The sequence below is a fragment of the Antrostomus carolinensis genome, unplaced genomic scaffold, assembly GCF_000700745.2.
Source record: "Antrostomus carolinensis isolate BGI_N321 unplaced genomic scaffold, ASM70074v2 scaffold38347, whole genome shotgun sequence".
Classification (NCBI taxonomy): domain Eukaryota; kingdom Metazoa; phylum Chordata; class Aves; order Caprimulgiformes; family Caprimulgidae; genus Antrostomus; species Antrostomus carolinensis.
Genome location: NW_010325985.1, coordinates 44,686 through 59,869, shown reverse-complemented (window position 1 = coordinate 59,869; position 15,184 = coordinate 44,686). Strand labels below are relative to the sequence as shown.

The following is a 15,184-nucleotide window of genomic DNA, read 5'->3' as shown; positions in this document are numbered from 1 at the left end:
TGCTCGTCTTCCCTTTTTCCTCCCCAGTTACACCAGTGGTTTCCCCCGGGACACCAGTCCTTCATTGAAGGCCACATTGAGTGCAGCAGAGCCACTGTCAGAGATGCAATTAGCCTGGCACATCCCCCTTCAGTAACCCAACGGGGCCTCTTTAATTCCCTTTACTTTGCACCATTCTTTCCCTTAGAAACACAATCCAAAGCCCTGCGGAGGGCACGGGCCAGACAGGCCAGGGGTTGCCCAGACCCACGTGCGCTCTCTGGTAACGGGCAGGTTGACAAGGCTTTTGTTCCCACTGTGCCCTCCCCAAAGGGCAGCTGAAGAGCCTTGCTCTCACCTGGCACTTAGAGCCTAGTGGAGCCCAGCACTGGCCGCTGTCCCCTCCCTGCTCTAAGCCAGCAAGCGCTGAGACAAGGCATCTGACCTGCCCCTGGCAGAGGCAGCAAGCCTGCTGCCCATCGTGCTGGCCTCGGGGCAGCCCCAGGAGCAAGACCCCAAGAAAGCTCCAGCCTTGGGGTGAAAGAGCTGGAGGCAACTGGCAAAAGAGGGAAGAATCAAGGCAGGCAAAAGGTTCATGGGCATCCCTCTGCCTGCTGAGGTGGGGTGGTGCAGGTCTGTGTCCCTGCAGCTCGCTGGTGCCTGCCATGCCTCCTGCACTGGAGCTGGCTCCTCTTACTCCCTTCTGTGTCTGCTCCCCCCGTGTGGCCCTGTTTTCCATCAGCAGAAGAAGGTGTACTAGATCCAACCAGCTGGTTGGAGACTGGAGCTGCTGCCCATGGCTGATCTCTCTCCATCTGTAGGATCCACCTGATGGCAGGGCGGGTTCCCCTGGGCACAGACCGGGCAGCTGTGGCAGGTGAGATGGAAACCACCTTCATTGAGAATCTCAGATATGCTGCTGACCTCCTGGCCCAGGTAAGTGGGGAGCAGGTCCTGCTCCATGGGTGCAGCTCTTAGAGTACCAAGGATGGAGAATCCCTCAGCAGCCTGGCACAGGAAGGGAGCACTCCCTGCTGCAGAGATGACAGGATGCTCCACAGGGTGATGTTACTGTGTTGCAGGAAGACATGATTGGGCTGGTGGAGCCTATTAACAACCGCATCACTGACCCTCGCTACTTTCTGAGCACCCCACACCAAGGTAAGACAGGCATCTCTCCCCAAAGTCTCCTTCAAGGGAGGAAAAGGATCCCAGTCTGAAAGGCAGGAGGTTGCCTCAACTGCAGGGAGATGCTGAGGGAGCACAGCTGATGAACAGGAGTCACGGGGCTTCATCATGAAGCTTCCAGTCTAAGGGTGATGGTCTCATTTCTTGCACCCTTAGCTGCTGCCATGCTGGAGAAGGTGGGACGGCCCAACCTGAAGCTGCAGCTGGTGAGTAAACATTGAATATCTCCAGGGTCCACTCCACCAGGGAACCTTGCACAGGCCCACAGAGGAGTCCCAGGAAGAACTTGTTATCCCCTCCTGGGTATGTAAGGAGAGATAGGGAGTGTAGCACAGCCATCCTCAACTGCTCAGTGCTCAACAGCTGCACCATCTGTCTCCTCTCTCTCCCACAGGACCTCTTTCACTGCCAGATCATGGATGGGAATTTGACACGCAACCTGGAGACATACTTCCCACTCATTGGTAACGCCCTGCACCTGGACTGGCTCCTCTGTGGCCACAGAGAGCAGGAGTGGCTTTGAGATGGGGCCCTACTGCCCCATGCTCTGCTGTGGCTGGCAAGGGGCAAGGGTCTGCTCTCAGGTCATCTTGTCTCATGCCTAGAGAAGGCTGCGGGCAGAGCTGCCTTGGCCAGAGCATCTCCCATTCCCTCTCTAGGCCATATCCAGATTGCACAAGTGCCGGGGCGGCACGAGCCAGACAGCCCAGGGGAGCTGAACTTCCCCTACCTCTTCGAGCTTCTGGAGTCCCTCGGCTACACTGGCTATGTGGGGTGCGAGTATGCTCCAAAAGGTGAGTGGGCCGTGGGGCTGTGGGTGGACCCAGCATGGACCAGCTGGCTGGGGACTGTGCAAAGGCAAGCATGTCGTGGCAGTGGCAGGCAGTGGGCATCAGGGTCCTTACTTGGGCATGAGACCTTGTCTGTCACTGCAGGAGATACCCTGGAGGGCCTGGGCTGGCTGCGCTCGTACTGGGAGAGCCGAGGCGTGCAGCATGGTGGGACCAGCAAGGCAGCAGAGTAACACAAGGAAAACACTGCAATAAAAGCCAAAGCGATGGCTTAAGAGAGAAGCATGTCTTGTCTTCTCTATGACTTGGGGCAAAGTTAGGAGCGTCTATGTCCTACTGCCCTTCCCCAGGCCCTGCTGGGCCAGCCCAAGCAGTTGGACCCTCATCTACTCGAGCACCATCTGCAGCATGTCCTGTTTGGGGATGTCTTGGGCACAGCTTGGGCACCACTGTTGGGTGACTTGAGGTACACAGGAACACCTTCACCTCCAGGGTGCAGAGGTGTCCAGGAAGAGGTTTCCAGACGCCCCTTCTGAGGGGAGCATTTACTCCTTGAGAAGGTCATGAGTTTTCCCAGTTCAGCTCCAGCTGGTGCCTGGAGTTATGGGAAGAGGGCTCTGGGCTTCCAAGTCCTGCAGTTCTCGAGGCTGCTGTCAGTGCTCAGCACTGACCCTGCAGCATATGGGGAAGGTGAATAGCAGGCTGCCCAAACCAAGGTAATGGCTGGGGGCTGCCAGCCCTGCTGCTCCTGCTCTAGAGCAAGTAGGAGATTCTAGTGCAAACCCATCCAGCACCACAGCCAGGGGTAGCCCTGCATCTCCTGTGGGAGGCTTTCCACATCCTAGCCTCTGGCATGTGAGCGGGGATCTGGTTGTTTATTTCACAGATATATCAATGGCTTTAATGTACATCTCCATAAAACCTTCCCCTGGTCCAGTTTACCCTTCCTGTCCCATTCAGTGCTCCCCTGATGAAAGCAAGTGCCAGAAGTGGGCAGCCTCATTGCCCAGAGCCCTGAAGTCCAGGAGTCTTTCCTCCTAAAGCCAGTGCGCTGTGCAGTGCTGCCCCGTGCAGAAGATGAGCTGTGTGTGCTCCTCCATGCCTTCCCAGCAGGCAGAACTTGCTTGCAGGTGCCACAGCCATGTCCCTGAGAGCTGCTCTGCTTCAGCTAAGCCCCAGCAGCCAAGCTCCTGCCCCTGAGGTTCGGTACAAGGTCATTCAGTACCAAACCCACCAAAACCAGCACACAGAGGGTTACACCAGCCAACGATGGAGGCACACATACATCCCCAGGCTCCTCAGTTTGGTGCCCATGTGTGCTGCTAGCAGCGCTGCCTGCAGTGCTGGAGCACAGGTCCCCCCCCAGAGACCTGTTCTTCCCTGTTGTCACCCATGGCACAGCCATGCCGAGAGGTCTGGCACGTGTACTGCTCCAGGACGTGGGTGCCACTGCTAGAGCAGGCCTGTCCAGAGGTTGAAGCAGGCAGTGTTGATAACTGACTCCAGGTGGTGGTACGTGGACACAAGCTGCGGCAGAGGGCTCTCGCTGTTCTGGGGCTGCACTGGGAACGGCTCCCGGAAAACCACGGTGAGACTCTGCTGGGAAGAAGGAGCAGGTCAGGGGACAGGATTCAGACAAGCACTGTGCAGTCTCTAGCCCAGGTGCATGGGCACTTGCTTAGCCATGTCAGGCAGATACTGGGAGAAGTCCCAAAATGCCAGCAGCATTAAGCTAGTGCCTCCTCCTGTGACAGAGCATGTTTGAGCCTCCTCCCAATCTTCCTGGTGGAAATCAGGGGCAAGGGCTTGCCCCACTCCCTCTGTCTCAGCCCCCATGTATCTGCAGTTATACCAACCCCAGCAGCAGCCTCAGGAGAGGAGGGATCCTACTGCCTCCACAGTAATAGAGGCTTCCAGGGAAATTAGAGGGAAATTTCTTTTTCTAAGGCAAAGAGTAGGAGTGCAATGAATAAGAAAGGGGAGGAGATTAAATGTAATAACTGCAATCCTAAAAATAAATGCTGGGTGCTCCATTCTTATTAGTAACTGTACTGACAAGGCAGGGCAAGGGCAGAGGGGAGCAGAGACCAGGGTTCAGAAAAGAAAGTTGCAGGAACTGAAGCAGAATAAAAACATGAGCAACTCAGTGCACCAAGATCAGCATCATGGAGGCAAGACACGGGGACTGGATGATCTCCAGAGTTGAAACACAGCTCATCTAGCAGCCAGGGTCTCCTAACAAACTCGTAAAGCCATGAGAACAGTTGTGTAACTGCAAAACAACAAGGTACCATCACGATTTAAGAGGGAAGAGAAAGTGATTTGTGAGCATAACTCCAGCAGTGTGCAAGGCTTTAGAACAGGCTTGGAGAGAAAGAACCGTGGGGAAAATGCATCTCTGTGTTACCAAAGTGATGTGCTAACGCTAGAGTTCTCTTTGATAAGGTAACATTTCTAGACAAAGGAATCATGGTATATCTTATCTGAGCTTCAGGAAGGATTTGATGTAGTGCCACATGGGAAATTTAGGTAAGCTGAAAAGATAGGAATTAACGTAAAAATTATAAGGTGCAGACGGTAGTGCTGAAAGGGGAAGTAGCAGGGTGGAGAGGTTACAAATGGAGTTCCTTCAGCACAGGTTTTGGGACACATGTTGCCTAGTACTTTAACAAGTCTGGCACAAAAATGAGGAGTCTGCTGATAAAATTTGAGGCAGTAATACAAAAGAGAATTGGGATAATGCAAAAAAAAGCCCTAGAGACTTTTGAGAGACCACAGGAATGGGATGAATGTTAAGGGCAAAATACAATGTGAGGAACACAAAGGATTTCTGTTGTAAAATGCGAGTCATTAGAAGTGATGGAGTCTGGGCGTATTATATCAACGACCACAAGGTGACACTATGAGCAGGGAGACATGACCATGAAAAGTCAAATACAACCCCAGGCTGAACCAAAAGTTCCAGGCAGGGACATAAAAGCCTCAGTGCAATCGTAGAAGGCTCTGCTGAGACTCCTTAGGAATACTGGGTGCAGTCCTGGACACCTGTATTGTCAAAGGCTGACCCGAGCCCTGAAGGGCTCTGAACGACAATGGAGCTGTTGGAGAAGGGAAGGCAGGCTTAAGAGCTTGGCTTCCTTAACTCAGCAACATGGAGCAACTATATGAAGGAAAGGGAGATCAACTGCTCACTGTTTTCCAGTACAAGAACAAAGGGGCATCACATGGAACGAGCAGAAGGAGGTTCCAAAATTCTGCCCTCAGATTCGGAGGTGAATCTAGGGGACTGGGGAGGAAGCGGGTACCCACGTGAAGAGCAGTTCCAGTTTTGAGCTACCACTGGCACGAAGAGGATAGAACTGACCATAACAAAAGCTCCAGCACAACATGGGAAGGGGTCTTTACCATCAGGTGGCAGGAGGGACTGAGCAGCCTTCCAGCAGGCACCACTTCTTCCGTCTCCCCTACCTGCTTTTAAGATGGTGTGTGATTTATTTACAAAGGCATCAGTTACTCTGCAGTCTCTGCAAAAGCCTCACTGTGGACTGAAGCACCTTGTAGATGCCCTGCTCTCACATGGAGCTGTGTTCCCCATGACCCATCGTGCACCCTGCCTGGGAACACAGCTGAAAGCTGAATATTTTTGCCTTCAAGTCCAATGCAGGCCAAGGCCCGCACAGGTTTGCTGGGACCCTCACAGTGCAGGTCCCTTTCCTTCCTGCCCAGGTAGGAGCAACTCACAGCACTGGTGACCCCTCCTAGACAGACCCAGTGTGCTCTGGCTTTGGACTGAATACAAAAGGACTCTCTAGCCTGGACAGAGGGACCGCTGAGAGCACGATCCAAAAGCAACCCTATGAAGGAAAAGGAGATCAACTGCTCACTGTTTCCCAATACAAGAACAAAGGGGCATCACATGAAAAGAGCAGAAGGAGGTTCAAAAACAAGCCAAGGAAGGTAGCTCTTCACCCACATTGTAACTGCATCATGGAGCAGAAAGTCAGGGGAAATCATGCAGGCCACAAATTAACCAAAGGAAATAAAGCTGCAGAGGGCTATTATATGAATGCAAAGGCCACTTCTCGCTCAGGACAGGCCTGGGCCATAGTCTGTCAGATGCTGGGACACTAACTGGGAAAGGTGTTAACAAGCTTCTTGACTTGTTCCTATTCTCCCCATGAGCACCTGCCCTTGGCAACTGCTGGATGGATCTAGACAGACTCCCAGCCTGAGCCACTATAGCTGCTCTGACGTTCCCAAGTTCTTACCGTCTTTCCTGAATGGGAATCGAGAAACACAAGGACGAAGCAATCCGTGAACTTCTGGTTGAGCACAACCTATCGAGAGAGCCACAGCACACATTGCAAAGGAGAGAGCACAAACCCCAGGACAGGGGTACAAACAACACCCACCCACACGCTGACATGCTGGATGAGTGGCATGATAGAGCTGTGAAGGTGCAGGCGACACTGCCAAACCACGGGGCTATACATGGCATGAGGCTCTGGGTGTGAAGAGTGTCCTGCCTGTCTGGGGACAGACAGACACACTGCTGTACCAGAGGAGCACACGCCTCATGCTGCACCAGTAGCAGAGTGGAGAGCAACATCATGACAGTGCCCACAATGTCCTGACAGCACACACCAGGCTCACACAGCGAGGAGCCACAGCAGGCAGGGCCCTGGACAAGGGTGCAGGTGGGTGACAGGCTGTGTCTTACCAGATACTGGGTGCCGGTCTCAGCGTTGTGGAAGTGCCGACAGCTCTGGGGAAAGCGGCTCAACAGCACTTTGATGAGGCTCTGGTACCAGGAGACTGTCATGGTGAGGAAGCATCCCTGTGGAAATGGAAAAGGGTTGATTTCAGCCTCCCTCTAGCCACGGCACCAGCAGCCATAATGCTATAGCAGCCTTCAGACCCCAGATCAGATGCATCCATCACAGCCCACTGAAGCATGCTGACCCAGAGCTATCCACTCTCCCTAGATGGGTCCACGCAACTTTCCCCTTCCCCTGCCAGCTAGGAGCTATGCTCCTGCCTCAACCTTCCCCCTAAGCAGGAAGAGACATGCCCTGCAGGCCCTTCACCCACTCCCTGGCTCCTGCCCCAGAGCAGGACAGTGGCTGCTGCACACCATCACTCCATCCTTGCTGCTCACCAGCTGGGGGTCGACATCAGCAATGGATTTCCCATGCACGGCGTCGAGCAGCTCCTCTAGCTCCACCAGTGAGAGCTTGCCCAGCTTCAGCTTGTCAGAAGCCAGAGGCTCCAGGAGGAAGAGACGCTTCCAAAGGTTGTCCCTGCGGCAGTGGCACTTGGCCAGCTGCACCATACTGCTGAGCTGCTTCTGGGCTGAGGCTACCTCGGAGGCCAGCAAGGGGAAGAGTGGTGAGGTGTAGAAGAGCCCAGGCCCCAGTTTGACTTGCGTGCCTCCTGCATAGAACTCGCTGCTGTCCTCCACGTCCTGCCACAGCTCCCGCTCTGCCGGCTGCTGCCGCCCCAGGCTCGTCTCCGGCTCTGCTGCCTCCCATGCTGCCCGGCCCACCACAGGCTCCAGCACTTCCCGCTGCAAGCGCGGCAGTTTCTTGAAGCGTCGCATATCGGCCGTGAGCCGGGGAAAAAGCTCCCGCTGGCTAGTCATGATGACGTAGAAACGCAAGCTGAGAGCAAGGAGACACTTGTGACCTGGGGAAGGGCTGCTCCCTTCTCAGCTGGGCTGCAAATGAATCATGGACCTCTCTGTCCCTGCCAGAAAGGGTGCTTCTCTGCCCAAACAAGGACAGATACCACGCTGCCCACTTCCCTGTGAGGATCCTCCCCAGACAGCACCAAACCTGTCTGTAATGTCCCAGACAGAGCCAGTCCCTCCCAGAGCCCTCCTCCCCAGCCAGGAAGCTTTGGTGTCACATCTCTGGGCCCCCAGTGCTCACCGGAGCATGCGTCTCTCTGCCTCACTCTGCTCCTCAAACGGTGCTGCACTGTGACACACCAAGAGGGACACATCGAAGTCATCATGGTGACGCAGACCTTCAGAGTCCTTGTAGGAGCCCGAGCTGGGAGCAAAAGAACATCAGTATGAAGGGGACTTGACTTTGTTACTGCAGAGTTCTTGGTCACAACAGAACTATTGGTCATGGGGAATATGACACAGCAGCACTGCTCAGGAATGCTACGGGGAACGTCAAATGCACATGTGCATGTGCACAGCACCCGTTGGCCACCTCAGAAAAGCTGGGCAGAACTGCTGCCTGGCACCATATAGAACAGTCAGCTTTGCTGGCACCTCTGGTAGCTCCAGGAATTTGCAGCAGATGCACTCACCTGTTCCAAATAGAGACCAGTGCATATTCGTTCTGCTCTGTGCCTGGTGTCCCCTTCTTGTTGTCACTGCCCGTGGCTGGCCGGGCCATGCGCAAGGGTTTCATGTGGTAGGTGTTGGCATGGTCAGCGATGTAGTTGTACAGCTGGTGGGCAGTGATCATGTTGGTGGGCAGAGCCAGCATGCCTAGTGGAGGAGGACACATTGCTATCACAGGAGCTGCTCAGGGCTTCTTATCTGGTGTCCTACAAACTACTACGGGGGACAGAGGTCTAGAGCAACCCACCTCCCTTCCACAGGGCAGCGAGGACTTCCTCTGGAGCTGGGCCCTTCATGTCACCCCTCTACCTGTCAATGTCTACATGTCTACCCTCTACCTCCCTGGATACTCCCAGGGTCAGGTTTATTTGTAAAGCATTTGGGAACCTCTTGCCCAGTTATGGGCTGGTGATCGACCCCAGACTGATCACATTTTGAACTACTCACCTTGGAAAACATGGTTGCGGCCAAATTTGGGGATGTCAGGGTGGTGGGCAATGAAATCCTCCAGGAAGCTGGTGAGATGGTAGCCCTGGCGAAGGGTCATGTGGGAACCCAGCAGATACTGGTGGACTATGCGCAAGTGGAAGTCGTAGCTGAACGAATGCACGTGCATGAGGTCCCGCACCTTGTCACACTCCTCCGTGAAGAGCATAGAGAGCTGCAGAGGGACAGGGAGTCAAGGTTTTTTCACCTCACACCCTCTTGCAAGGCCCTGCTGACAGCAAGGCATGTCAGAGCCAGTGCATCCAGCCTGTCCTGCACAGGCCCAGGGTGGGTCGAAAGGAGAGAAGGGGCAAAGGAGCCCAACTGCCCCACTTGGAGGAACTCTGGGATAGTCCCAGCCTGTGGGAAGGCAGGCCAGGCCCCTGCAGCAAGCCTCACACCTCGTCCACTGCTCCCAGGACCATCCCCTCCCACTGCAAAACCAGGCAAGGTCTTTTTCCAACTCAGACGGAGAGTGTCTGGATGTTCCCTGCAATGCCACCTGCAGACTGGTAGCCCTGCCCTGTGCACATGCAGGCTTCACAGGAAAGGCTCAGCAAGCCCTCAGGTGAGGCCCTGGCAGGCTCTAAGCTTAGGAGAGCCACTCTTGGCATATATAAGGCACAGCCTTGCTGAAAAGCCACCTTGGAAAGGACAGTACAGTCACACATGCCTCCTGCCTCAGACTGGTGCTGGCCAGCCTCTAGACAGCCACCCCAGTGCCCTAGGGAAAGGCAGGAGACACACTGACACCAAAAGAGGAGGGAGCAGGCAACCCCATGGTGCTGTAGAGCAAGGCAGAGGTACCAAGAACCAGGGCTCACAGTGCGGGGGGTGATCTCCTCCAGCAAAGGGCAGCCATCCATGTTCACAGATCCCTGCTCCCATTCAGCTTCCCTTTTTTTCCAAGGAAAGCAGAGTGTTTCTGGCTTTCCATGTACTGACCTTCCCTGGAGCAGCCATCTTTGCCAGAATTGCTCCTGTTCCTCCCCAGCCTGCTCTATCTTGCTCCCCAGGCTAGGACAAGAGTCATCCTCTGGTCAAACCTCCCACCCCCTTTCACTGCCCTCCAGATTTGCTCAAGCAGCAGGCTGTGGGGGGCACGTGGCTGCAAAAGGCTCTGCATAGTTCTGCTTTTCCAGGAGGAGGGAGCAGAGCTCTCCAGAACTTGCTGCACCTGAAATGCCCACTCTGTCTCAGAGATCACTGCCTCTCCCAAAGCAGCCCATGACCCTGAGGAGCACTGGCTGTGCCTGCAAAGCCATTACCTGGGAGTTCACAGACTGGCCCATGGGGATCCGTGAGCACTCCAGCGCGTATTGCTTCACACAGAAGTAATAGCCCTGGAGGAGAGAGAACATCAGCACAGGCCTTGGGCCTCTCCAGGGAAGAACAGTCCCCACGCTTCATGTTCTGGGCTGGGTCCCAGACACTCTTGCTCCAAGTTTTGTCTCCCCTCCTGTATGAACTGAGCCAACCCAGCCAACATATGGCTGAGCACAGAACACTCTACCTGGTGCTGAGCCCTTCCATCTTTTATTAGTCCCCCTCTTACTGCTCTGAGCCCTGCAGAACCATCCCTAGCTGACCTGCAGTCCTGCAGGACCATGGGAGGGGCAGGACAAGAAAGGAAGAATCACACGTTCCTGCTGCACTCCTCATCACTCACTTTGTCACCTCTTTAGACTGTCCCTGAACACCCTGAGATCATACTGTTTCTTGCTCTTTCTTACCTGGAAGGCCAACTCCATCAGCACAATCCCACCTGGAAGAGCTCTCTGTAGATGATAGGTGGCAACAGCAGGGCTTGTGCTCTGGGAAGAGAAGGACAAAGCTGGAGGGGCTCTCTGGCACAGGAGAGCAGCCCACACACCAGAGTGCAAGGCTGTCACAAGGCTCTCTGGCAGAGGTGGAAATACAGGAGCCTCATCAACTGAGCACCCTCACTGGAGGGAGAAGAGCAGACATGCCAGAGTTGACGGTGAAAAGAATTCTTAAAAACCTAATGAACAGCCTTCAAGAGAGTGCAGCAGGCACACTACACCCTTCACCTCCTGCTTACTCAGACAGGGTGTCTATAGTTTGAGGACACTGCGAGCCAAGGGGTAATGCTGCCCACAAAACCTCACTCCCACCTCTCCCTGCCAAACACTTCCCAGATCATCACATCTGCCTGACACAGCAGCTATCAGAGGCACCCAGTTTGGACTCAGAGCTTAGCTGCCAGCAAACTCGTTTGCCCCCTGACCCAGTATCCCAAAGATGGTGCTGGTCTTGACAACCTTTTTTTTGCTTCAGTGCCTTCTCTGCCCTCTCACATCCTTTCTGTCTGAAACCAATTCAAAAGCCAACCAGAAAACTGCTCCACTCCACAGCCTGACTTCCACCCCAGTTCCACCCCTCTAACAAACATGCACTCACCTTTGGGCTCCCCTCTGCTTTTGGCTTTGTGTAGGAAAAGGACCCTCTCCCCTCCACACCCATTGCTGCCAGAGCTCGGATCCGGCTTGTGCTACTGGAAATGACAGCAGAAAGAACGTTGAGCAGGGGAGCCATTGTCTCCTGTTGTGTCAACCCAGGGCATAGCTCAAGTGTGTCAGCCCTTCTCCAACACCAGAGTTCCCAGAACATCACCGACCTGCGAGTGGTGGGTGAGGGTGGCCGCACCTGGACCAGAATGAAGCCCATGCTTTGCAGGTACTGGATGTATTGCTGCAAGAAGGCATTGCACATCTCCTGCAGCCAGGGCTCCTCCTTCACCTTGCAGGGCAGCGCTTCTGTCGAGTCACAGCTGTGGCTGCGGTCCCTCCCTGAAGCTGTAGAGTCATTTGAGCGATGGCGCTTCTGGAAGAGAAAATAATTTCCTAAGGAGACCTGCTGTGCCTGGCCCCAGCAGGTGACACTTGCTGGGATACCACCAACTTCTCTGGTTGAGTGGAAGGCAGATCTCTCTCTACCAGAGAGCACTAACAGCTGGTTCCTCAAACACTGTCCCAGTGCCTGTGCCAAAACACAAGATCCAAATTTTATCCAGCCATGGGCTGACCTCACAGCACTTCAACAGACTGCAGGAAAAGGTGCCCTGGCAAAAGGGGATAATCCACATCTTCCCTCCCAGAACAACTTCCACAAAATTATAGTGGCCCACAACTGGTTCACACAAGGCTGAACAGAGCTTCGGCTCCTACTGCCATGGTAAGAGTCCAATCCCCTTATGAATCCTGCTGCCTTCTCAGGATTTACTAGTAGTTCAGTAGCACTGAATAGGAACAGTATTTGCTTTTAGCCACTTTCAGTTCTCCATTTGATGTATTAAATACTCGTCTTTGTGCTGTGAGAGATTGAGGTTTCTTTTCCTGATCTCTCTACTTCAAGCCTGTGGCTCTTTTACATATTTTTATCTGCCTTTTCCTGCACCTACCCCAGCAGCAGTCTCTTTACCTGGGGTCTCTCTGGCTTCTCTCTGATTTTGTCAGTCTCTCTAGTTCAGTGCCTTTGCCATGAGATGCTTGGTCTCACACTTACTGACTAGATGAAGACATCAATATACTAGTATTTTAGAAACTTACTGGAATATTATCCACAATACTAACACCCCTTTCTGAGGTACTGTAAACAGTTTGCCTTTTGTATGCAAGTGTTCACGAATTGAAGAAATCCACCAAGCTCTCTGCTCTATACAAGCTCTGCAGTTAGTGTATAATACAGGAGTTCATATTTCTCTCCACGTTGTGCTCTGTTTTACTGGGAACCAGGTCCCTGCTTCCATAATACCTCTCATTTCACAGGCTACTCAAGTCCCTCTCGAGTTCCTTGCAGTCTTTTTCTGTTCCGATCAATCTGAACAGCCACACAGCATTGCAGAGCTTGGCATCTCATATGTACTGCAATAAATGATCTGGAGATACAAAACCCAATACACAACCTTGAAACCCCTGCTGCCAGGCTCTTCAAATTGAATAACCAATTTTCATTTTGCTCTGTTCCAAAAACAAAGTGAAGTTTTTATTCTGTGATACTTTTCCTTTTTTTTGTGAGTGTTCAATTTATGTAGCAACCTCTGTTTAAAGACCCTGTCAGAAGCCTTTTGACATTTAGATAAATTACAACAACCTCTTCTTCCCTTCTGACACACATACAGACTGCAAACAGCCGGTGCAGGATGAGCGCCCGTTAGTCTGTCAGGTTGCAGCCTGCTCAAGATTCAGCTGATTTGCTTTCAATTATTCTAGTTATTTGCTGGGCCCAGGTAAGCTTTACCAGTCTGGCTGCTGAATGCATAAAGTGAAGTTTTGCTTCCTGACAGAGCAGTACCAGACAACACTCCCTGATGACTTTGCTAGACTCAGTCCTGAATTCTCTGGGTAGAAAATGGAAGTCAGTCTTCCCCAGGGATGGTGTGGTTGCAGGAGAAAGGCTTTGAGGACCCAAGGATTTTCTCAGTCTCCACCTTACAGAGTGCAAATTCATTTTGTAATGCAGGGGTGAGCTCAGAGGAGCCCTATCTTGGGAAGATTGCAAAGCCATCCTTTGCCTCAGTGCACAAAGCCCAACCGCACTGGTGCTTGCTGACACTCACCTTCCCCTCTCCCTTGCCCTGCTGGTCAGTCTGGATCTGCTGCCGGAAGGCCGGGTCAAAGAGCAAGGGGGTAGCACAGTAGTGAACCAGGCGTGAGGACTGCTTCAGGGTCTCCAGGTCTGCCAGCTGCACAGCACAAGAGGAACATGGTTACAAGCACACATCCCTCGCCAAGCCTGGGAACAAGCTGTCACAACACTGTCCTGCTGCTCAAGTGGAGATGATACTCTAGAGGGAACCCTCCAGCAAAGCTTTTCCAGTGCTGGGCAGCGAGGCCCCAATTCCCAAGTCTGGTGCTAGAGCCCAGCAACCCCAGAAGTTCAAGCAGAGAGCATGGCTCTGCTGCCAAACACCATCCCTGGCATTCACTCTGCTTTGAGCTTCAGTGCTCCCCTTTGCCACAGGCAACCTGGTGCTACCAGTGCGCTGTAAGAAGGCCCAGCCTGCCACCCGCCCGCCCGGGTTGCACTCACGCTGATAGGCATGTTGGACTGCGCTGATCGCTGCTGCCAGGTAACAAAGAGATTCTCAATCTTCATCTGCTTCTCCAGTTCTGGAGGAAAGAAAGCAGTCACAAGAGCATTGAGCCACAGCCCCAGGTACTGCCACTCCCCTTCACTTTTATCCTACTCAGGATAAACCATCCCCTCACAGCAGCCTGTCAGGAGTGGCTGAAAACAGTGCCCTCTACCAGAACTCTTGTTCTGCTCTTTCTGATCTCCTTTTCCAGGAGTGAGATGATTAGGCCGGCTCCCCTGACACCAAGCCCCTTGCTTTACCTTTCCTCTCCATACTCTTGATTTCCAAGAACTGGGCTCCATGCCGAGACACGGGGTCAAAAGGTCCCATCTCAGGCCCATGGGGTATGTGCTTGATGGTGGTAACATCCCGCAGAGCTTCATCAAACGGCACCACATCGGGATGGAAGTGCAGAGACGGCAGGCTGCGGGCAGAGCTGCTCAGCCGACCTTGTTCCTTGCTAGGTGGGGGGCTGGAGCTCCGGATCAGTGCATCCACCTCCAAAGTGGAGTTCAGGAAAGGATTTGGCTCCTAAGCAAGCAGACACAGCCATGATGGAGCAAGAACCCACAGGAACAGAGTAAGCACAATTTTGGCCACCTACAGAAGTATCTGTTGATCTTCTCCATCACCAGTCCTGAGGAGAACATGCCTCGGCCCAGCATGGCCCTAATGTGCAGTGGAAAGCCCATTCCCCAGCCTCCTCCACCCTAAATAATCCATTCACAAATAAGCACTGTGAACAGCAGAACCTGCTTCCCTTTCCTCTTCTGTCTCCAAGAACAGACAGCAACAGCCTGGCTGGACACAGCCACAGTTGGACCTGTGAGCACCTGGGGATACCTTGCCAACTGGCACACAAAAGCACAGAAGTGTCTGCAACCTTCTTCAGACTGCTGAGCTGTCAAGGCACCACCTGAAGCAGAAAGGACTGCCCTGCCTGGCAGGGCTTCTTACCTGCTTGCTGTCCTCATGCCATGGTGTGTCCATGAAGCAGTGGTGGTGGAAGAGTCCCAGCTTCTGGCTGAGCAAGCAGTGCACAATGTGGGACCGGGCATTCTGCCACTGCAGCAGGCGAGTCAGCGAGCAGTTCAGGTTGGCCCCCAGGTCTGGGGACCAGTTGTAGGTGTAGAGCATCAGCTGGAGAGAGAGGAAGGGGAGAAAGGGTGAAGAACCGCTCAGAGAGGGCCTGCATGGTGACAGAGGCTGCCCCAGGTGCTCTGGGTGGTACTTTCTGGAGCTCCAGCCAGAGTTAAATGCCAAGGCTAGGACAGGGAGAGTGGC

The 15,184-nt window shown here is 53.6% G+C and overlaps 2 protein-coding genes across 2 annotated transcripts in view; one reads left to right on the top strand and one right to left on the bottom strand.

Moving 5' to 3' along the window:
• Nucleotides 1-804: 804 nt before the first annotated feature.
• Nucleotides 805-2,227, top strand: HYI (hydroxypyruvate isomerase (putative)). Its single transcript, XM_010171433.1, has 6 exons — nucleotides 805-915; nucleotides 1,062-1,140; nucleotides 1,324-1,373; nucleotides 1,562-1,631; nucleotides 1,827-1,961; nucleotides 2,103-2,227. The coding sequence occupies exons 1-6, from the start codon at nucleotides 811-813 to the stop codon at nucleotides 2,189-2,191; spliced, it is 528 nt and encodes a 175-aa protein (XP_010169735.1). The 5' UTR covers nucleotides 805-810; the 3' UTR covers nucleotides 2,192-2,227.
• A 1,183-nt stretch (nucleotides 2,228-3,410) lies between these two features.
• Nucleotides 3,411-15,184, bottom strand: part of SZT2 (SZT2 subunit of KICSTOR complex) — a gene marked incomplete at its 5' end in the record, with an annotated part of 56,274 nt that continues 44,500 nt past the window's right edge. Inside the window, 15 exons of the mRNA XM_029085825.1 lie at nucleotides 3,411-3,554; nucleotides 6,227-6,295; nucleotides 6,679-6,795; nucleotides 7,117-7,618; nucleotides 7,889-8,011; nucleotides 8,280-8,463; nucleotides 8,764-8,977; nucleotides 10,071-10,145; nucleotides 10,536-10,616; nucleotides 11,224-11,317; nucleotides 11,441-11,646; nucleotides 13,382-13,507; nucleotides 13,855-13,934; nucleotides 14,161-14,431; nucleotides 14,858-15,040. Coding sequence (XP_028941658.1) covers nucleotides 3,411-3,554; nucleotides 6,227-6,295; nucleotides 6,679-6,795; nucleotides 7,117-7,618; nucleotides 7,889-8,011; nucleotides 8,280-8,463; nucleotides 8,764-8,977; nucleotides 10,071-10,145; nucleotides 10,536-10,616; nucleotides 11,224-11,317; nucleotides 11,441-11,646; nucleotides 13,382-13,507; nucleotides 13,855-13,934; nucleotides 14,161-14,431; nucleotides 14,858-15,040 — 2,469 coding nt within the window. The remainder of the gene's footprint in view (nucleotides 3,555-6,226; nucleotides 6,296-6,678; nucleotides 6,796-7,116; nucleotides 7,619-7,888; nucleotides 8,012-8,279; nucleotides 8,464-8,763; nucleotides 8,978-10,070; nucleotides 10,146-10,535; nucleotides 10,617-11,223; nucleotides 11,318-11,440; nucleotides 11,647-13,381; nucleotides 13,508-13,854; nucleotides 13,935-14,160; nucleotides 14,432-14,857; nucleotides 15,041-15,184) is intronic.

Coding starts and splice junctions, on each gene's coding strand:
- HYI (XM_010171433.1), top strand. CDS start 811: ATGGCAGGGCGGGTTCCCCTGGGCACAGACCGGGCAGCTGTGGCAGGT. Junction 1,374..1,561: donor CCAACCTGAAGCTGCAGCTG/GTGAGTAAACAT, acceptor TCTCTCCCACAG/GACCTCTTTCACTGCCAGAT. Junction 1,632..1,826: donor GACATACTTCCCACTCATTG/GTAACGCCCTGC, acceptor TTCCCTCTCTAG/GCCATATCCAGATTGCACAA.